Here is a 22,578-nt window from a genome sequence, read left to right as displayed (position 1 = left end):
ATTACATACTTTATAAGGTTGTTTGAGGAATAAATGAGGGGGATTAATTTTATAGTGCATGATATATTACAAGTACTCCATAAATGTTAACTGCTGTAATTCTTACATTGTTATTTATTGATATACCTCAGGAGGAGACCAATCTGCTAATTGTCTTTACAGCAAACAATCTGTAAATCTGAAGTAATTAAGTAGATTATTTGACTCATTCATTCAACAAATATTTATTGTTCTTCTGTTTGCTAAGTACTTTTATAGGAGTGGGGAATCAGAAGTGAATAAGATGACAAAGTCCCTGATTTCATATATTTATATTTTAGTAAGAGACAAGGAGAAAAGATAATAATGAATTATAGAGATTGTAAGGGTAAAAGGGTTCGAGGAAAAGGAGCAAAGATCAAACAACTATGTTAAATAAAAATATAAGGTAAATTCAATGGAAACATTTTCTTTTGCAGTGTGTCTTATATTTATGGGTCCTGAAGATTCTATACCCAAGCACATTGTTTCTTCTGAGAGGCAATCATGAATGCAGACACCTTACTGAATATTTTACTTTTAAGCAGGAATGTGAGTACTGCCATGAAAAATATTTTCACTTCCTCAGTATTCTCTTGGAATGTCATGGGTAGTAAGAGTTTGAAGACTGTACAATGTAACATGTAAGAACAGATTTTGTGTTCAAACATACAAAGCTTTGAGGAAGATTATTAAGAACTCTCTAGTGTTTAATATTTTGTTCAGACATAGTACTTAAGAACAGTTTTGGTCTTTGTGTATAGTTAACGTGTATATAGTAATGTTAAAGTTATTTTTTTCTAACAGGAAGATTAAAAACCAAAAGAAAAAAATTGTTGTCACATTGGAGATTTTTATCTCCCAATATTTAGGCATTCACATAAGGTTCTTAACAAATTATTCATCCAGTCATCATTGCAGGTCGTTTCATACACGCTATTAATGAGTTGAAATTCTTAGTCTACAATGTGTACCCTCTTGCTCTCTTAAATTATTATAGCAATGGTAATCTAACATCTATTGATAAGCAATTACATGATATAGAGCAATGTTTGGCCTTTTTTCACACCTCATAGCTGCATGCTTGTTAAGTTAATAATTTAGTCTTAGAGTTAAGTTCTAAAAACAAATAATTTCAGAATTGTTGAGACTCAAAACATGATCCAGTTGCCCTCGCTTCGGCAGCACATACACTAAAACATGATCCAATAAAGATCATACTAGTAGACACTTCCAGTAAAAGGAGAAAAACGGCAGTGATGGGTAATGGCAGAGGTGGCAAACTGACATAACTTCAAGGATCAGGTGGGTAACCGAAGTAAATATGAGACCTAGAAAGTGCATGCTTGAATCAAATTAAAAGTTTTAATAAGCCACAGTGCTGGTAAACAGGTTTGTTAGCAGACTGTTAGTTTAGAACCTCTGGTTGCTGGATATAGATTTTCTCATATTTGAATGTTACAATATTAAAGAGGAAAATAGGAACTAAGCTTTTTTCCCCCTTAGATAATTAACAAGCCATCTGCCAAAATCCCACCAAAAAGGAAATATCCAGGATTTAAAAAGTATGAAGGAGTAAATGAATGTGTGATAGCTCCTTAAAAGTAAATGACAGTTTGATTTGGTGGAGTTTGTCTTTTCTTGGGTTATATCGGCTTCTAGTTTCCCGATTTAAGCGTTGTGGAGACTAAAGCAATCCCTCTGCTCCTCCAGTATATGAATAAGATCTTTTCTTTTTTCAGTTGGATAGTCCATGAGTTTTGTTGTGATAATACAGTAGTCTTACCTGTAGCTACAAAGTAGTCACTGACTCTTAGAATAAAATAAAGTATTAAAACCATTTTAGCTTTACGTATAGTTCTAATTTTGCCTTACTTGGCCGATAATGGTGAAGGGTTGAGCTCTTTTTAGAGATTTGAGTTATTTTTAGTAATATTTTATTACTATCTGCTGCATACCCAAAATAAATTTAAAGAGCAAATATTTTATCTTTGCTTACTTTATTGCTTCTTATAGAGCAAGATGCTTGCCTTTAAAAAAAAAATACATACAGTAAAATTCACTATTTATGGTGTTTCATTCTGAGATTTGACAAATGTATAGAGCTGCCCACCACCACATTCATGATACAGAAAAGTTTTATCACCTCATAAGTTCCCTCTTGCTGCCTTTTAAGAGTCACCCCTTTACCCACTCTCAGTCCCTGGCTACCACTTGGCTGTTTTCCATGTCTATAGTTTTCTTGCCTTTGTATTAATAGTCAAACATATATAATTTTCAAAATGATCAACTAGTAATATAATTTTCAATTTAATTTTTTTCTTTTTCAAGGTAAAATTAAATATTCAGAAAGAGTCTATGAAGCTTGTATGGAAGCTTTTGATAGCCTGCCTCTTGCTGCACTTTTAAACCAACAGTTTCTTTGCGTCCACGGTGGACTTTCACCAGAAATACACACACTGGATGATATTAGGAGAGTGAGTATATATTTTAGTTCCAAGGTTGATTCTTATTTATAGTACTTTGTTGGGTAGAGTATAGTAGCCTCTAACTTCTCTTCACTGCCAAGATTAGATAATGGTAAAAATTAATATACTGATATTTTAAGGAAATGTCTTCTAAGCATTCAGAACAATGTAGTATGGACAGTATTCAAAGTGGGTATCACTTTCCTGTGTCCATTCTATTCTCACTTTTTGACAAATTATTTTTGTTCTTTGTTTCTTTCTTTTCTTTATTTCACAGTTAGATAGATTCAAAGAGCCACCTGCATTTGGACCAATGTGTGACTTGCTATGGTCCGATCCTTCCGAAGATTTTGGAAATGAAAAATCACAGGAACATTTTAGTCACAATACAGTTCGAGGATGTTCTTATTTTTATAAGTAAGGAAACATATCCAAGATTAATCACCTTTTAGTTGTTAAAATAGCATATACTTCATACAGAAAACCATTATTTTACTTAATTTACTCTTTTCCCCCCACAGCTATCCAGCAGTGTGTGAATTTTTGCAAAACAATAATTTGTTGTCGATTATTAGAGCTCATGAAGCTCAAGATGCAGGGTAAGAATTCTGTTTCCCTGACCCAAATTAACAGCTTATGTACAAATCAGACTCCGTCACAGTGATTGATGCTTTCCGATGCCCACTAAGCTATTTGTTTTGCAGCTATAGAATGTACAGGAAAAGTCAGACTACAGGGTTCCCTTCACTAATAACAATTTTTTCGGCACCTAATTACTTAGATGTCTACAATAATAAAGGTAAGATGTTGTTGATAAAAAAAACTGTTAAACAACTTAGCATTTTAATTGACTTATTTTTTGAAAATATAATAGAAAAGGGGCGTTGTTTGAATCTATAACCAGCCAAATCTCATGATAAGAAGTATAAGATATAAGGGAGGGGAGAGAACAAGAAAATAAAAATCCAAAATGTGAAACTTGAGTAATATGTAACCATTCCATAATGTGTCACTCATAAAAGCTGTCTTGTAAAAATGCCAAGTTCAGTACGTCAAGCAAAACCAAACACAATTTTCTCAAACTCCCCTTTCTTAAATCTTTCCCCCTTATAATCAAGAGAATGTTTTCTTGTGTCCATAAAGCTACGGCTGCTGCTTTGACCATTTTTGTGTATTTGCACTGTACAGTTGTTTAGTTGATCATGTTTCTTGTTCCATGTCCACTAATCTAGGTTCTCTTTACCTTTCTTATTGCTTACTTTTACCTCCACAGTCTTAATCACTGCCCCATCAAGATTTGTAGTTGAGCCTTCTTTGATTAATTCACTCTGACCTCTTTTCAGGGATCACAGTCTTCTCTTTTCTTTCCTTTTACTGCTCTATCGTCCTTTTTTTCTTGTATCTTTTTTCTTTGCCTTCTGTTCCAGTGGTTTCCATTCCCCCTCCTTCCCTCCACATTTGATCTATATATTATAGTAATTGGGTTTAATTTAACTTTGAACATAATTTATTGACAGATAATACCAAAGGATCTTAATCTAGTTAAGTGTGTGCCAAGGACATTGAAGATGACCTTGCGTATGTTTACGTAGTTCACATTTTCAGAAAAGGAAATTAAGTCAGCTCCTATTCTGTCTTGACGTGTCTGGAATTCAGTTGACTATGCCATAGTTTCAAGGGTCAGACTGGAGTGGATGTGCCAGGTTGACAGAACAGACTTTTAAAAGTATATTTAACGAGATAATGAAGTCATTGCTAAATATGGGTTGTGGCGTGAATTCAAAAGAGGAACAGAATAAGAGTTCTTTGGATGATTGGAGGTGATGGTTAAAAGATTAAAACATTTGCTGCAGGTCAAGTAGTAGCATGGTATATAATAACTTTGATAAGAATATGCTATAAGAACTTAATACCTACTATGTTCATTACCAAAGCAACCACAATATTGATGTTAACTGAGTTTCTAATCCTTAGAAGCTAGTACCAGTGCAGCTTCTAAGGATTATGCCAGTGCTAAATATTCTTTTAAATTATATTTTGGTCAATACATTTTTAAACTTCTTTAAAGATACCTAATTAGGTATGACTTCATTTTTGAGGAGAAACATCTCTAAATTTCGCCTACATTCTGAAGAACAGAATCAACTGTGGCATTTAACTTCCTACCCGTGTGCCCATTCCTCATCTGGGACCTCTCCGTGTCACTATTAAAGGAGCTAGTATTCAGTGCTCAGTTGATTACTGCCTTAGTGGTTTTCCTTTGTCAGTTTGACTCCGGAGGTTAAGGGATCAATTTTCTTAGTATTCAGACAAGAAACTCAAATCATTGAATCTGTCTTGTCAAAATCAAATGTCTCTTGGTAATTCTGAGTCTGTACACAGTGTTAATCATTTGAGTATTTATGTGGTATGTGTATGTTTGTAATGTTTCATTCTATATGTCAGCCAATTTTCTAGATGCTCTCTCTCTCTCTTTTTTTTCTTTTTTAAAGCTGAAAGCTTGGTATCAGCCTTTAATTTCTGAGGCTAAATTTAAAATACTTTTATTTCCCGGGAATTTCATAAGAGAAACAAACATATTACTTGTGACTCTATATTAGCCAGACTCTCAAATCTTAGAATTTAACAGCTGCATTTCAGTGCTTTTCATTAAAATGAAAAAAAAGTAATCTCATAATTATTATAATATCTGCAAAGCATTTTATACTTTTATGTACTTTCATGGGAAATACAACTTCTGATCTTAAAACAAACTTCTGAAATAGGCAGGGTGGACATATTAGTCCTATTTTATAAATGAGAAACAGTTTAGCTAAATAATTTACCAAGCATTGCACAGCTAGTCCCTGCTGTAGCTGAGACTCTAGCCCATGTAACCCAGTGTTTTATAAAATAGTATAACCAGTGACTGAAACTTATGTCAGTTATTTTAAGATATTATGTAAATCAACATATTGAAACATTAGAAAGATACCTGAAACTGAGATGAGTATGTTGCCTTTGGGATATTTGATGATATTTTCTCTTTTGGTATTTTAATGGATTTTTTTAAATAACATAAAGTATTTATTTGTAGTAGTTTCACTTGATTTTCATATTGAATGAAATAAATACATTCATACATTTTAAAATAAAATGTCCCACATTGGCTTTTTTTGTGTGTTCGTTTTCTGTTTTGTTTTGTTTATTTTTCTTTATTGCCATTTAGCTATTTTTTCCAGGTTGCCTGCAACAAAAAAAAGACCATCTTAAATTCCTCCAACTTGTATGAACTTTTAAACCTAGAAAATTGTTCAGTGCCATTCTGTGTTTCCTGTAAAAATTGAGTTTTCACAATTTTGGATTTAGTAAAAGTGGATATTTATCATTGGATTATAAAGTAAAACAAACATTTCTAGAAAGAATCTGGAAGTTTCATTAATAATAAGTGAAGCTATGACTATGCTCTACACAGAAGTTTGTTAAAAAACAAAAATGTGTTATTATGAAAAATTAGTTCCTACTTCCCTTTACTAAGCCCTAATAATTCCACTCACCCTTTGATTCCCCCCCTGTTAAAAAGATATTTTACTGCTTTTATATGTTTTAGACATTGTTACATTGACATTCAAACTTATCTTGCAGCTGCTGTATTAAAGTATGAAAATAATGTGATGAATATTCGACAGTTTAACTGTTCTCCACATCCTTACTGGTTGCCCAATTTTATGGATGTCTTCACATGGTCTTTACCGTTTGTTGGAGAAAAAGGTATGATTTTTATTAAAAAACACACAATTGTTTTATTACTGTTAGATATACTCCGATATCACAGGCACATACTTGCTAAAGGAAGCTGAAGTCTAGTTTCACTGTGCTTACAGCCCTTCTTGTGTCAGTGGGTGTGGATATGAGAGCCTCAAAGATATTTTAGTTAGCTGTTTACAGCCCCCATGTGAGTGTGTCTGGGGGACTGGGAGAAGACTTATAAATAGCCCGATGTTGTCTTCAGCTGTTAGGTTTTCTTTTCTTTTTTTCTTTAGCTTAAATCTTTCACAAAGGTATGAAGGGATAGCTTTGCTTTGTAATGGATACTTTTGTGTGTTTTAACACCAATTTTGGGGATGTCACAGCATTTCGTGGGAGGATTTAATAGGCCTCGTTTGGGGCAATGCTAGTCATTTCATAGCAGTTCTGTACTTTGAGAAACATGATAAAAAGAAATTCAGGTTCTAACCTAATATTTCTTCTCCTATATAAAAAATATGTATAAAATTTTAGTGGTAATGCTTTTCTAATAATTTAGAGGAATGCCTATTAGTATATACATCATAGGCTTTTAAAGAGAACATAAATGGTATTTAAGAAATTTTGTTTCTATATTTTGTTCTAGCTTTATAGAATTCTTAGGATTTGCTTACTTTACCACATTCTTCTTTTCCATTTAGTGTTAATTTTTCCACAAAGCAATCAATGCCTTAGTTTCCATATGTGGAAAATAAGAGTATGAGAGTACAGACATGATTGTAAAACATTTTGTTCTATATGCCTCTCTGTTTTTTCTCATCTCTTCCATGTTACAAGATGTTTCTTTCTGTTTGAGACATGTGACTTCTGCCAAGGCAATTTTTGGTTCTAAAATTCAGAGTTAATACTTAAACTGTGCATGGTAAACAGATTTTTTTTTTTAGATTGTGTTCAATCTTTGTCAGTTACTCAGTAGGTCGACATTAAGTTAATATGGAGATAGAATTACCTACTTTAGCATTTGAGAAGGGGGCCAGTAAAGGGCTTAGGTGCAAGGGATGCATTACACTTATAACCTTCTATCTTTGGTATATGAGAAATAGTTCAATCATAGCATCATCTGTCTAAAGGGAATTTAAGAATTTATCATGCTCATTCTCCTACCTCCAGGCTAGACTGCCTCAACTATTTTAATGTAATATGAGTGGAGTGGGGGGTGGAGAGAGCAGGGAGGATGAGGTAGGAGGAAAATTCACATTTCGTAGATTCTAATTTGATTCTTTGATGCTCCCACAATAAGGAAATATTTAATTGTATATAATTTAAATGTTTATACTATGAGTGTTTAAACAAGGAAAGAAATAGACATAGTTTTGTCAACTAATGCAAAAACCAGGACCTCACAGAATTTTAGAGCTCACGGTGAACTTAACAGTCATATAGTCTAACTCCTTTTGAAAGATGAGAAAATTTAATTACTGTCTACAGATCTCTCATAAGTGAAGATGGAGAACAGTAGATATCTATCAGCATTCCTACATTTGAAGTCTGCTACTAAGTGATCTTCTGTTCTTCTTTGGTTACTTGCAATCATCTATTATAAGATGAAGAAGTATTCAATCTTTTTGACCATTTTTGTTGTTTTTCTGTGGATCTTCTCTAAATTATTCATGTTTTTCTAAAAATGTGAAGCTCAGATTTGAACATTGTGCAAATAGAATCCTAACCAATGTTGAGCAGTCAAAAAATTTTCCCAAACTCATTGCATATTTTTCTATTTCAATACATGTTAGCTGTTTAACCTGACTACTTCTTGATTCTAATGAAAATTTTTGTTTGGTGTGAAAAGCAGCAAATAATATCTCATTTGTTTCACTCAGAAAAGCCAGTTTAACTTCTGATCTAGTTCCTGGGAAGCAACTAACCTAAGCCAGAGCCTTCCTGAGAGGCTGGTTTAATTTTAAAGTTAGAAGAAAGCAGTGTTTTTTTAACCTTTTAGGGTCTTTTTATTCCATTGGAAAAAAAACCCCACAAAACTTACGTTGGAAAATTTTCAACATACACAAAGGTAGAGTGAATAATATGATGAATTCCTGTGTACCAGTTACCGAGCTTTGACAATGATCAAATCATGGCCAATAATGTGTCACTTATATCCCCATCCACTGCTTCTCATCCCACACCTCAATTATTTTGAATCAAATCTCAGCTAATTTTTTTTTGTATCTATAAATGTTTTAGAATGCATTTCTAACAGTAAGGACTCTCTTTTTTTAATTAAAGTAACTATACAAAAACATTAATTTCTTGATACTAAACCCTTGTGAGAATCTGATAAAAGTTACAGACTTTTGCTCCAGAAAAATGTATGTACAAATATACTTACATTTGTACATACGCTCATAGGTCTGAATTCAATTGGTTACCTCACCTCAGGTTTCTTGGCCCCAATTTAAGAACCTCTGTTCTAGAGGGTCCAGTATGGTGTGATCTTCATAGAAGGTCAACATGTAAGGTTTATTCATTTAATAGATTTCTTTTGACAATGTTTTATTCAGGATACTTAGCGTACAAAAATACAAGTAAGATAAGGGTCTTTGCAGATTGATAGGGAACTTAAGCTACATAAATAATGATAAAATGGAATATGGGAAGCACTTTGAGGCAAGCATAGTTTTATAGGAATTAAGAGGAGAGAGGAGATTATATCTATCAGAGGATTAAAGTAGCCTTTGAACTGGGGCTTGAAGAATGGTGGGATTGTGCTGGTAGCTATGGGAACGAGAATGCTAGGTAAGAGAACTTGCCCAAGCATGAGTCTGAAAGCGTAAAATCACTGACAAATGTTGATGGGCTCAATTTGATCAGCGAGTAAATGTATGAAGGACAGGTAGTGAAAAAATGAATGAAAAGTTAAGTCAAGGTCACATCATAAGGATCTTGATCACCACACAGAGAATTTGGAACTTTGATCAATGGTGGGAAGCAACTGAAACAGAATATGACCACGATGGTCATTTAGAAACATTACTGTAGTAAAATGGACTACAAGGAAGGCTAGAGGTTGGGAGACCTATTATAAAGCTCCATTAGAAGTCAAATGGAAACATAATGAAGCTCTGATAGCATTAGGAATGGAGAGCAGGGGAGAACCACAAGAACTATAGAAATAGAATCAGTGAGATTTAACAAGATGGCATGTTTATTAAGGGGAGGGAATGGTTGACGATAACTTCAATGTTTTGAGTCTGGTAAAGATAGTGACATTAATACCCTCTGATGAAAACCCCTGTTATTCTAGCAACCCCTCCCTCTGGTTATAGCTGCTCTTCGTCTTCATTGGAATCGTTAGGTCTCTGACCATGTCATTTTATTAGATCCCTCCTTGCCTCTCTTCCTTCTTAACATACCCTCAAACTCCTATCTCTTGTTTTCCTACTTTGTTTGTCCTATAACTCAGCTCCAGTTAAGTCCGGCCATGTGTTTCCTCCATTCTTGCAGCCAGGGTATAGAGCACTGCTGGAGATATTTATACAGCCTGGTGAATTGTACCACCTTTTGATTTCTAGTGTTAGCTGGGCTCTCGAGAGTACACAAACAGCCTTTATGTCACCTGTCTGCTGCCTTGCCCATTGCCTTTAGGATACAGTCGAAATTTTTATCCTTTTTTCTCAAACACTTTCTTTTTCCAGACACTTTCCCACTCTCGGAGAAAACATGTACCATCAGTGGGAGCGTTCTCTCCTTCCTGTCCCCCTGCTTTATAAGCTGCACTCATCTTGAATTCTTGTCTTGGTGTCCCTAGATTCTATTACCCTTCTGCTTTTTCAGGAAACTTGCTTCATCAGTTAGGTCCCTCTATGTGAAACTTTCTCTACTAAGCACTTTTATAAATTGTTCAGATCTGTTTGATCTTTTAATAAAAAATAAATAGCATTTTCCCCCACCTGATATCCTTTTTTAGTTACTACTGTGATATTCCTCTCTTGCCTTTCCTTCACAGCTAAGCTTCTGGATGAAAAGGACTGTAAACTTAAAAGCTACTATTTAGTTTCCATAAACAGCTTCCAGTAGCTTTCAAGATAAACCTTAACCTGTCACACAAGGTTTTTGGACTTTCTCTTGAGCCTCTTTTCTTGCCTTTCTCTTTCATCTTCTCTGTGTTCCAGCCATAACACAGCACAGCCAATTTCCTAAATATGCTGTGCTCATTAAGTTTCATGCCTTCGTACTTTTTACTTTTTCATAACAGCTTTATTGAGATATGTCACATATTGTACAATTGACCTATTTAAATTGTACAATTCAGTGGTTTTTAGTATATTCACATAGTTGTGCAACTATTACCACCAACAATTTTGAAACATTTTCATAATCTTCCCAAAGAAACCCTGTATACTCACTCCCCACAACCCCCAACTCTCCTTGCCAGCCCTAGGCAACCACTCATCTACTTTCTGTCTCCATAGATTTGCCTGTTCAGGACATTTCAATGGAATCATACAATATGTGGTCTTCTCTGAATGGCTTTTTTCCATAATGTGTTCATGGTTCATGCATGAATCAGTATTTCATTCCTTTTCATGACCAAGTTATATTCTACTGTATGGACATACCACATTTTGTTGAGCCATTCATCAGCTTGTGGATATTTGGTTCTTTCCACTTTTTGACTGTTACGAATAATGCTGCAATGAACATTTGTGTACAAGATTTTGTGTGGATATATGTTTTCATTTTTCTTAGGTGTGGAACTGGGAATAGAATTGCTGGATCATATGGTAACTCTATGTTTAACCTTTTGAGGATTGGCCAAACTTTTCCAAAGCAGCTGTACCATTTAACATTCCCAGCAGCAGTGTATACTGGTTCCAATTTTTTCATAACCTTGCCAACTCTTGTTTTTATCTATATTTTTTTATGATAGCTATCATATTGGATAGGGAATTTGTCTGTCATTGTAGTTTTGATTTGCATTTCCCTAATGAATGATGATGTTGAGTCTATTTTCATGTGCTTTGGTCATTTGCATATCTTCTTTGAGGACATGTTTATTTAAATTCTTTATTCATTTTTAAATGGGCTATTTGTCTTATATATTTTTGGATTGTAAGAGTTCTTTATATATTCTAAATGCAAGGCCCTTATCAGATATATGATTTGCAAACATTTTCTCCTGTTCTGTGGATTGTCATTTTACTTTCTTGATGGTGTCCTTTGAAACACAAGAATTTTTAATTTTGTAGAAGTTCTATTTATTTTTTTCTTTTGTTGCTTATGTTTCTGGTGTCATGTTCAAGAAACCATTGCCTAATCCAAGCTCATGAAGATTTACCTCTGTCTTTTCTTCTAAGAGTTTTATCGTTTTAGCTCTTACATTTAGGTCTTTGATCCATTTTGAGTAAATTTTTGTATATGGTGTGAAGTGGGAGGTGGTCCAGCTACATTCTTTTGCATGTGGATATCAAGTTTCCCTGTAGCATTTGTTGAAAAGACTATTCTTACCCTACTGCATTATTTTGGCACCCTTGTTGAAAATCAGTTCACCTTAAATGCAAGGTTTTATTTATGGACTCTGAATTCTATTCCATTGGTCTGTGTGACTACTTCATACTCTTTCTAACTTTTCTTTAGAATGCATTGTCTGCCCTGGCAAACTCCTAGTTCATGATTCCTCTACTGAAAGCCTTCCTTTCCCCAGCAGCTCTTATGCATACTTCTGCATGGTTACAGCGTAGTGCTCATCACTGTGTGTGTGTGTGTGTGTGTGTGTGTGTGTGTGTGTGTGTGTCCTTCAGTAGTTAGGAAGCTTTTGGAGAACAGGGACTGGACCTTCTATATCTGAATCCCAGAGCTTTACCTGGCATGTGCTGTGCTATTAATATGTTTATAAGAGGAATAATAGGGGCAGTATTGAATTCTGTTTTGAATGTGTTCATTTCCAGATGTTGTCAGAACATCCACAGGCTAATATGGAATAATAGGCTTTTTCATTTATTAATTGAAATTTCTTTATACCTTCCTTTTTTATTTACTCAGTTGTCAGATATTTACTGGATGCCTGTCATGGGCCAGGTACTGTGCTAGGCTCCAGGGGTACAGTGGCAAACAAAACAGCACCCTACACTGATGAAGCTTTCATTCTAATAGGGGAAGCAGACAGTATACAAGTAGTTTAAGATGGTTGCCAATCAAAACAGCAAGGAAATCCAGACTCTGAAAGAGAGGTCAAGACTGGTGATGTAGAATTTGGAGTCATCTTCCAAAAGGTGATGCTTTATATAGCGATGAGTGGGATCACCAAGAGAGTGGAGCGTATAAAAAGAACAAGACAGCAGAGAATCTTCAGAATATCTAAGTTTTAGGGAAAATGGTCTACAAGGTAGGTAAAGCCATGAGTAGAATCCTGGAAACCAAGTGAAAACAGAAGGGAAAAATATATAGAATGGTAAAGGTGGATTAAGTCTGAGAAAGAACCATGGTTTCAGGTTGTTAGAAAGTCATTAACAGCCTTAAAAATGATGTTTCCGAGTTACTGGAGCTAGTTTTTTAAAAATTTGAGTCCTGGGACTTTTTTGCAACAGTGGAACTGTACCATGATTTTTTTCTTACTCCTTAATGCTGTATCCATAAATGAATTTAAATGTATTTAGATTTTAAAAAAATCTCTGTTCTTATCTCTGTAGGGATTCGTTTTTTTTCTGAAAAACCTGAAAACTTACCCTGTAAAGAATCTTTCTCAGACTTGTTATCCATTGAATTTCTTTCATTTTGAAAGCTTTTATATCTTTTAATTCCATCATTCCTGCTATCAGAATGTGTTAAGTCAAAAAAAAATTGTGTTAAGTCTTCCCGGGTTAAAAATCATTTGATCACTTATATAAAGTTACTGTGTATACTTATAGACAGTTGAATATGGGCAGCTAACATGTAACTTTTTTTGTTTTTTGATTTTGGAATAGTGACAGAAATGTTGGTAAATGTTCTAAGTATTTGCTCTGATGATGAACTGATGACTGAAGGTGAAGACCAGTTTGATGGTATGATTATTCATTTTACTATTTTTTATTGTGAAATGGTATTTTTTAACTGCCTAACTTCAATACACACTCCTTTGCAAAAGATAGTCATTGCTCTCAAATGACTATGCTATTTGATAAGTGACAAGTCACTTTTTCAGATATTACTTATTTTAAGATTTTTAAATAATTTTAGTGATTTTATTTATTTTTCTGTTTGTATGGGGAAGAAGATGAATTTTGGGGAGGGGGAATTTGGAAAAAAGAATAGAAGAAAAGGAAAATTGAAGTTATAAAAGGATGTGGTTCTTCATGAATATGGACACTGCTTAGAGAAGGAAGGATAAAAATGCTTTTTGTTTCATTAGGACAGTATTCTTAGTGCACCAGAAACATACCTGAACCCCCAATGTTGTTGGAAATTCCTTCTTCTTTCCAAAAACCAAAGTAGGCTGTCCCAACTTATGAGTGGTTGTGTTCTAAGAAACCACTTGTTAGTTTAGTTTGAGATTCAGAAAACGTTTTTTTCCATAGAAACAAGGTTATATGTGGTTGTTAGTTCTTATGTGAACCAACCAGCCCATGTACCTAATGTGCATTTATAGTGTAAATTAATACCATACAAACAAAATGCCTTTTATTTTTCTATTTTGAAATTCTGATTTAAAGCTTTTTAATTTCAATATTTATTTAAATTTAATTAACTGAATAAGGACGTAAACATCTTGTAAGCTGAAAACTCTTTTTTCCTTCCATATACCCCTCACATCTTTGTTGTAGCATACTTTTCATAGTTATAATCAGTATACAGATGTTTCCATGTATTAAACATGGTTTACATATTGACAGAATTTCATAGCTACACTTTTCTGAGTATATTAATACATAATTTCATAGTTAATCTCATCGTTTGGCTTTTGGGTGGTTTAAATTATCCTTATTCTGAATAGCACGCAATAAACATTTGTATGATAGTTTTTATTTTACTTCTTGGAATAAATTTCTTGAAGAGAATTACAGAGTTAAAGAATATAAGTTTTAGCTTCACTATTTTAGCTATGAACTACCAGATAGACTACCTTGCAGAAGAATTGGACCAGAAGTACTTCCAGCAATGAATCAATAGACCTGTTTCTCCACAGGCCCACCTCATTGGGTTTTGGTCATTTTTCCTTATTTTGCTTGATGGCTATATAGTAGTAAATTACAGTTGGTTAATTTACATTTCCTTGATTTCAGTGATGCTAAGGAAAAACATTACTGTCTACTTTTCCAACTGCGTAAGCTATCTATTTCAATTGACCACTTCTCAAGTAAAATCTAGTTAGATATTTCTCTACTTACAAGAGATTTGAATCTTAAACGCTGTTGTAAGCCCATTTGTTGAAAATACAAAGTGACTGTATGCAAGTGTCTGCTGTTGCCAGCTGTTGGCAGGCAGAGATGTGCTTTTACTCTGTTTTGTAGTTTTGTCAACTAAAATGTATTTATATCAGTTCTTTATTTGGTTTAGATAATAATAATGAATACTATTTATTTTTTCTTATTTTAATTCTGTCTCCTTTTCATGTTTGTGTAGAAGCTTTGAGTTCTAACGTATTTCATCATATCTATCTCTTCCATAAAAATTTTAAATATTTTAATTAAATATTTCTTCTCTGTTCTGCTACCACCTTTGTAAGACTAGGTCTGGGTTCAGATTCTAGTTTCTTATAATCACTGTGTGGCCTCAGGCAAGTTACTTAACCTTTCTGAGCCTCAGTTTTCTTATCTTCAAAATGAGGATAATAGTAGCAACTTCATAATGTTACAGGTACTGATATAATGACTGAAATAATTTTTGGTACATAGCCCACATATTTTCAGATAAAATTTTCTGTTAATTTGTCAAATTCTGTGAAATATCAAGTAGGAGTTTTAATTGGTGTTCCATTTAATCTATATCTAAGTCTTGGAAGTTTTTAAAAAAATAATCAGTTTTCTAAACTGAGATTAAGATCTCTCGCTCTGTATAATTAGTTCATTTACTATAATTGCTCCATTTAATATATTTAACATGATTATTACATTTAAAATTATGGTTTTTCTTTGCAAAAAATCTGTTAATACCATATTAAATTAATACTTTAGTATTTTATATTCTTATTACTATTATAACTGGTATCTCTCTTAATATGTTTTCTAACTGTGTATGAAGTAATTATATATTTGTGGGTTTATCTTATGTTCAACAACTTGGATCAGAAAAGTTATTTACTATGGTAATTTTTATTTTGTTTTCCTTAACTTAAAAATATGTCATTTGCATAGGGCTGATATTATTTATTTTCTATATCATTGCGTTTTATTTCTTTTTTATTCTTTAAACATTTTTATCAATATTGCTAATGCTGTGTTAAATAGGAGTGGTGATAGGTAGTGCTTTAGTCCTCTTCCTATAATAAAAGGGAAAAAAGTTTCCTTGTTAAGTCTAATACAGTACTTGGTTTAGATACCTATGATTTATATGAATATAGACACTGAATCATATTTTGAGATTCAGCCAGGAATAAATATAAAATGTTATTAATATATTCCTTCTAATGAGATTTAATGTGTTTTATCAATATTTTTCCTATCAATGGTAAATTATGCTTATTTATACACTTGTTATATGAAGAATGAACCACATTTGATCATTAAAGAAGCAGTGTAGTTTAGTGGAAAGAGTCAATGGTTCAGGTGTCTTGGTGCTGCCATTATATTAGCTGTGTAATCTTGGAAAAGTTACCAAACTTTTCAGGATCTTCTCATCCATAGACTAAGGGAATGGAGAGGATGAAAATTCTTTCCCACTCTTAAGTAATTTAAAAAATTGGTAGCACCGTTTATGACTCTTTCTATGGGAAAATAAAAGTTCCTCTTTCCTTCACCCTTATGCTACCAAATATTAGGAACTGGGACTCCAAGAAACGTTTAAGAATATGGGTCTGGGAGTTTGCGTGGAGGAATGAGAGTGGTTTAGGAGAGAAAGAACATTGAGGAATGGAGGAAAAGAAGAGGAAATTAAGATAGATACTAGGATGGGTTATGGAAGAGAGCTACTGGAACTAGGTTTATTTCCCTTATTTATATTTATATTTCTTCCTTTTAACTCTGTCCATCTTTTCTCCTTTCCTTCCACCATGATAGCATGCCTTCTGTCCTTTCCTTCTCTTTTTCCTACTCAACAGTGGAACCATCCTATGGACTGGGCCTGAGGAGAAATCTGACTTAGAAAGAAAACTTGATGGAGTGGGGATTGCTGTGGAGGCAGAATTAGGGTTTAGCTTTTCTGTGGGGAAAGGGGAGAGAGTAAGATTGGAGATTTCCCAGTGGCAGGAAGGAAAGAGTAGTTTTTCCATATTCGAGTTTGAAATTGGGTAAAGGAATAAGACTCTCTTTCTTCCTAAGTGATGGTCTTTGGTTTTCCGTATTGTTTAATGTATGTGTGGGGTTATTTTTAAAGGCAAATATTTTCATAAATGTATTACATGTATAAATGCACATAGCATTTCTTTTAGATATATCATTTAATCACTAAAGAGATTTTTGAGCACTCATTTCTGTGATATTTAGAATGCATACTGTTTATTTCAGATATTTATCTTTTATCTTGAGTTTGGTAAAGGAAATACATAATCCCTATGTGCTGCAGTTTTACTAAACTAAAACTTTGCATTTCCTATAATGGAATCATGTGTCTCAGCATTAAAATGGAAAACACAGAAAGCCCAATGAAACATCTCTGCTGCCTACTCTTAGAACTGTTACTTGCTTTGAAACCATCTGTTCCTATTTCTGCAAAAAGATGTCCCTCAAGCTCCTAGATTCTATTAGGAACAGAAGGCACATACTGTTGATCTGAGTATGTGCAAAGTTCTACAATTCAGATTCAGGAAATTGTGTGCTTTTGTTATTATGGAGTGTGGGAGGCTTAGCCTTTCCTTTATCAGGAGTGGGTGAGGTTTTCCACTGAGGTAGTTTATAAAGTTACCTACATTTCTCTGTATATACTACAGATTTTGCAGATGTTGGTGTCCTTGAAGAACCACATGAGTTTGTATCTCATTTGTGTCATTACCTTTCACTTAACATACTTCCATGGGTGACACATTTCCTTAGGGTATCAATATAAATGTGCGATTGTTGTTAGCACAGTCTTTTATCAGTCTTATGTGTTTTCATGTGTATTTTTCTGTCCCTAATTTGTCTACTCTCATCAAATATAGTCATTCTGTCCATAATTTCTTCTGAATACATATCTTTTAAGAAATCTTTCCTTAAGAGCTCTACACAGTGGCATCCCTCTTTTATTCGCCAGATCCTACAGTACTGCATTTTTCAAATTTCAAATATGAGGGCCTTCATTTTTCTCTCTTTCTACATTCATTCTTCAGTACCACTGCCAAGTTAAATCTCTATCTTTTTATTTGTCTCAACCACCTTTTCTCCATCATTCACTTCCTTTTTTCTGGACTCTCCATCTGAAGAACGGCTCATATATGGCAATAAAAAAGGTACAGACCAGACAGAGTAACATGGTTTTGAAATATGACTTCATAAGTTATCCTCATGTCCATGTAAGTTAGCACATTCATTGAGTACTATTTATGCGGAGTCCCCTTGGGCCTTGTGCAAATTTAGTTTAAGTTGTATCTAAGTTAGAAGTTGATGTTTTTAGAAGTCATATTCCAAGATATCTGTCTTTCTGTGCATGGAAATATTTTTCCCTCTTTTTCATTCCTCTTGTTTTTAAATTTCATTCTTTTGCTTATTTGTAATGTTTTGTACTTTTCCCTGCATGAGTAGGGGTGTTTGATTGTCTGTCTTATTCCCCAAAGTAATTTTACTGTGGACATTTACTTTAATATTATGCATGATGTGTTTGTAGACTGATTTAAAATTCTGATTTGTACAATGTTTTTATATCTTAGTGAATTTTTAAATTTGAAATCAGTGTAGTTTACATATCTTTCAATTTTACAGATATAAATTAAGACTGAAAATATGGATCTACCTCATTACATCCATCTTCCCCATCCCTATACTCCTTTCCTAGCTATTTTAAAAATTCTGTCTATTTTAAAACAAAATGTTCATATTAATTTATTTGAAGAGAATCAGACTTAATGTTCTTGGAAAAGCCGTGTAGTAAACTTAGTTTACTTGTCTATAAAATGAGATTGAACTTTGCAATATCTCCAGTGTCTCTTCAAATTCTAAAATTCTCTGATTCTGAGACTTCTAGTAATTATTTTCCCTCCACATCTTAAAAATACCTGTGCAGTGCCGTGGTACCTACACAGTTTTGGACTTGTTAAAGCTGTGGCTTCAGTGCTCATAATATTGCCCTTTCGAGCACTATAAACATGGTCATGGAGCCTATTTTCTGTAAAATATGCCTTTTGTTTTCATCTTTGAAATTGGATTTCTTTTTCTGTTTCCTTGCAGGAAGGTCCAGTCATCATCTTAGTTTTTAATTATTTGTATTTGTGGGATGCTTGAATTTTAAATGAGATACTCTAGCCCAGAAGACTATGGTGGTCAGACCTCTGTATAAGACCCTTTTTGGTCTGGTGTCTTTAGCCTTTCCTTAACCTTCTCCTCAACCATGGTGCTTCCATATGTGTGTTTTCATCATGTTGAAGCACAGTTCTCAGGCACTACACTCTCGGGTCCAGAGTGATTCTAGTTGCTATATATGAGACGACAGGACTGAGATGGTTGTTGTTCTTTTTGGAGGCCAAGGAAAGGAAGATAGAACCTTTCAGTGTTTCGTTAGCCAGAGATCCAGTTATGTTGGTGTATTCTCTTCTATATCACTGATAGGCAGCACAGCTAACCCTTTGGAATGAAACATTAGTGACCCCTTAGCCATGTTTTTTAGGGAGTCTTTTCTCATTGCTCACGCGCCTTGTGTCATGCTCACCTCAGGATGTGAGAGCTTGTATATATTTGCATGACCTTAGAGGATACCTAGTCCACAAGGTTGAGATGTGCATTGTTGTTGAAATGCTGGTATGGTCCTTAGTCTTGGGTCACCTGCACAGTAGTTGCTTCATACCATTGTTTTTAGAGAGCAAGGAAGCTTACTTTGTCACAGTATGATGGGATATTTCCAGCCTGCATGTCAAAGGCTTTTATCGTAAACAGAAGACTGTAGGCTCTTACCAATTCTTGTCTGTTAGTCTGCATGCCATCGGCTCTCATGAGAATTAAACAAAGACCCTAGGGTTGTTGCCTTTTTTGTTGTTGTTGTTCTCTGGTTTGTGATACAGATTGGGCTCTAGTTTCTTTCCCGTTGACGTTTTACTAATTAGTCAGTAGTGTGAGAGTCATAAAGTTTGTGGATTACTCTTCATTTGTATCTGTATCAAATCCCAGTATTAGACCAGTGCTGAGCTAAACATTGAAGCAGCGAGAAGCTTTTTGGCATGAGTTCATCTAGTCTCCTCCATGTGAGCTGGTGGCAGGGGGCTTGATGTTGGTTCAGATGAGTGTGGACTAGGCTAATAGAATGGTACAAGTGTGAATGCCCTAAACTTGAGTCTTTCTTTCTATTTATTCCATTGAAAGTAGGTTCAGCTGCAGCCCGGAAAGAAATCATAAGAAACAAAATTCGAGCAATTGGCAAGATGGCAAGGGTCTTCTCTGTCCTCAGGTAATGATACATTTTCCTGATAATTTGTTTTATAGAAATTACTTTATTGCCCTTTGTTACAAGCAGTGTACTGTTTGACATCTAATATAGTAGCGTTCTAAAACAAGTTAGTCATATATTTACATATTGAAGAGGAGAACACAGTCCCTTTGAAACTTGGGGTTTTTGAGCCTTGTGATTATTATTGCTCACCTTTGGTATCTCTTGTCCTTCTGTGATGAAAGTACTAGGTGTACACTTTGAAAATTACAGCAGGATAGGAAGGAAGGGACAATTTTTAGAGTATTCCTGATGAACTTGCTCGTCTGCATAGGAAGTCCCTTTTTCTGGAGCCATAAATTATCTTCCTGGGGTTAATTCAGGAAGAACAGGTTTAAGAGTGCACATAAATGGATCGTTTTTAAAAATTTGTTTGCAAAAGTGATTACATCAGACATTTGAACTTGAAAGCATATGAAATACCATATTTTCTCAACTGTATAATGCCCACTGATGATGAATCTCACCATATATTTAACGAGGCTTTTCAGGGAAAACAATATATGCCTCAGTCATAAGGTACACCCTCATATCTGAAACATTTAGAATATGGAAAACTCTAGATCTTGGAATTGAAGACAATATGGTACTAGCAGTGCATGTCATAAATTATATACATGGCCTACATCTGGGGCCATCTCCTCTTTTCAACTAAGGTCTTGTTGGAAGTGTCTGACGTTTGTTGTATCTCTGCTGCAGGGAGGAGAGTGAAAGTGTGCTGACACTCAAGGGCCTGACTCCCACAGGGATGTTGCCTAGTGGAGTGTTGGCTGGAGGACGGCAGACCCTGCAAAGTGGTAATGATGTTATGCAACTTGCTGTGCCTCAGATGGACTGGGGCACACCTCACTCTTTTGCTAATAATACACATAATGCATGCAGGGAATTCCTTCTGCTTTTTAGTTCCTGTCTCAGCAGCTGACACAGGCAGAATACTATATGATAGGTAGTGTCTGATTGATAACCTAATACGGGCAGGCAATTGATAGAATGGGTATTCATTTCAATTGAAAACAATGGTCAGTCTCTCAGCTTTTCATGAAATGATATGGAGGCAGCTCATATCGTAATGTCTGAAATATTTATTTTATTCGTTTGTCTAATGCACGCTTTCCTTTTAAAAGCCCCCGTTTCAGAATGTGAACCAAAGATATATCGTATTACTAAAATGGAAATGTAATTCCAAGTTTCTTATTTTTTTAATTTATGTAATTGTATTAGACTATGCTTTTATTATCAGACACCTTATTTTAGAATTAACAATCTGCTTGGGCCCCAGAACATTACTTATGCACTTACTTGCCAAAAGACTTGTGCAAGGTTTTGTATACTGGTAAATGATGCCAAAGTTTGTTTTCTGTGGTGTTTGTCAAATGTTCTATGTATAATTGACTGTCTGTAACATGCTGTTTCCTTCCTCTGCAGATGTAGCTGCTTTCCTAAATCTGTCTGTCTTTCTTTAGGTTAGCTGTATGTTTGTATAAGTATGTTAAATTAAATTACTCAATCAGACACTTGTCTGTCTTTTGATGTAGAAGCAACTTTGTAGCACCTTGTTTTGAGGTTTGCTGCATTTGTTGCTGTACTCTGCATTCTGAACATGAATGTAACATTAGATATTAAGTCATTGTTATAAGGGGTTGAACTTAAAATCCTGTAAGTCAAAATTGAAAGGGTGTTATTAAGTGTGCCTTTATTTTGCATGAAAATAAAAAGAATTATACGTAAAGCATTTCTGTAATCTGGCTCATTGAATATTTTATATTAAAAAAAAAACCTAACTTTTTGGCGTAAATATTTGTGTAACTACTGGGTTAACTTTTTGATAGCCCATTACAGATTAAATAGAAGAGAGTGTTGTGGATGTTACAGACTTCTTTCCCTTGTAGTTGAAGAGCAAAAAATGTGGTATGGAAAGCTTAATTTATATTTTACTGTAGCCACTTTGGACAGCCCTCCAAGGGTCACTGCTCTATAAAAACAGGCAGCGACAGATCTGATGTTTTCCTTAGTCATGATTAATAGTTTCTTTCTGGTGTTATATAACTACTGAGTTTTTAAAGCAAAAAAATAGGAAAATTTAATTTAAATTTTTGAACAAATTTACATTAGATTGGCTTTTCACAAATTCATTTCACTCAGTCTCACAATAAATGCTTAAATAAATAAATAAAAATAATTTTTCCTGTAGACAAATAATTTCTACTTGTAGTCTATACATGTTCTATTTTATATGTTATTGTGTTGTCTGCTACCACCAATGGCATATGTGAGAAATACAACGATGTTTTGAAATTGTAGTTTAAAATTTTCATTCTGAATGAAGTTTTAAAAAAATTTTTTTTTTAAATCTGCTTTTATTCCCTTTATATTCCTTGCTCTCCATTTTTCTTGTTATATTGTAAACATTACAAAAATGAGCTAAAAAGAATTTGACTAAAACAAACTAAGAATATCTTAAACATTCAATAAAAGTAGCAACAATGTTACCAGAAAAGGATGAATTTTAAGTTTGAAAAATGTTATACCCTTCTTCCTCTGTTCAGAAAAGAAAAAGAAAACTGAAAGGGTCTCATACTTAAATAAATCTACACTACAGTGTCTCTCAGTTATCCTTGGATATATT

At 34.1% G+C, this 22,578-nt stretch overlaps 1 protein-coding gene across 7 annotated transcripts in view; it reads left to right on the top strand.

The window, feature by feature from the left end:
• Positions 1-22,578, top strand: part of PPP3CB (protein phosphatase 3 catalytic subunit beta) — a 44,226-nt gene that overhangs the window by 15,650 nt on the left and 5,998 nt on the right. For 2 of the 7 annotated variants that reach the window (XM_074339591.1, XM_019745896.2), the window contains exons 4-13: positions 459-570; positions 2,350-2,495; positions 2,764-2,903; positions 3,008-3,085; positions 3,191-3,285; positions 6,111-6,236; positions 13,175-13,252; positions 17,743-17,769; positions 19,829-19,913; positions 20,652-20,749. In XM_074339591.1, coding sequence (XP_074195692.1) covers positions 459-570; positions 2,350-2,495; positions 2,764-2,903; positions 3,008-3,085; positions 3,191-3,285; positions 6,111-6,236; positions 13,175-13,252; positions 17,743-17,769; positions 19,829-19,913; positions 20,652-20,749 — 985 coding nt within the window. The remainder of the gene's footprint in view (positions 1-458; positions 571-2,349; positions 2,496-2,763; positions 2,904-3,007; positions 3,086-3,190; positions 3,286-6,110; positions 6,237-13,174; positions 13,253-17,742; positions 17,770-19,828; positions 19,914-20,651; positions 20,750-22,578) is intronic. The other 5 variants (XM_019745898.2, XM_019745897.2, XM_019745894.2 and 2 more) reach the window with 3 other exon arrangements.

This window comes from Rhinolophus sinicus, linkage group LG07, assembly GCF_036562045.2.
Source record: "Rhinolophus sinicus isolate RSC01 linkage group LG07, ASM3656204v1, whole genome shotgun sequence".
Taxonomy (NCBI): Eukaryota; Metazoa; Chordata; class Mammalia; order Chiroptera; family Rhinolophidae; genus Rhinolophus; species Rhinolophus sinicus.
The sequence above is the reverse complement of the archived record's forward strand: the minus strand, read 5'-3'. Positions and strand labels throughout refer to the sequence as shown.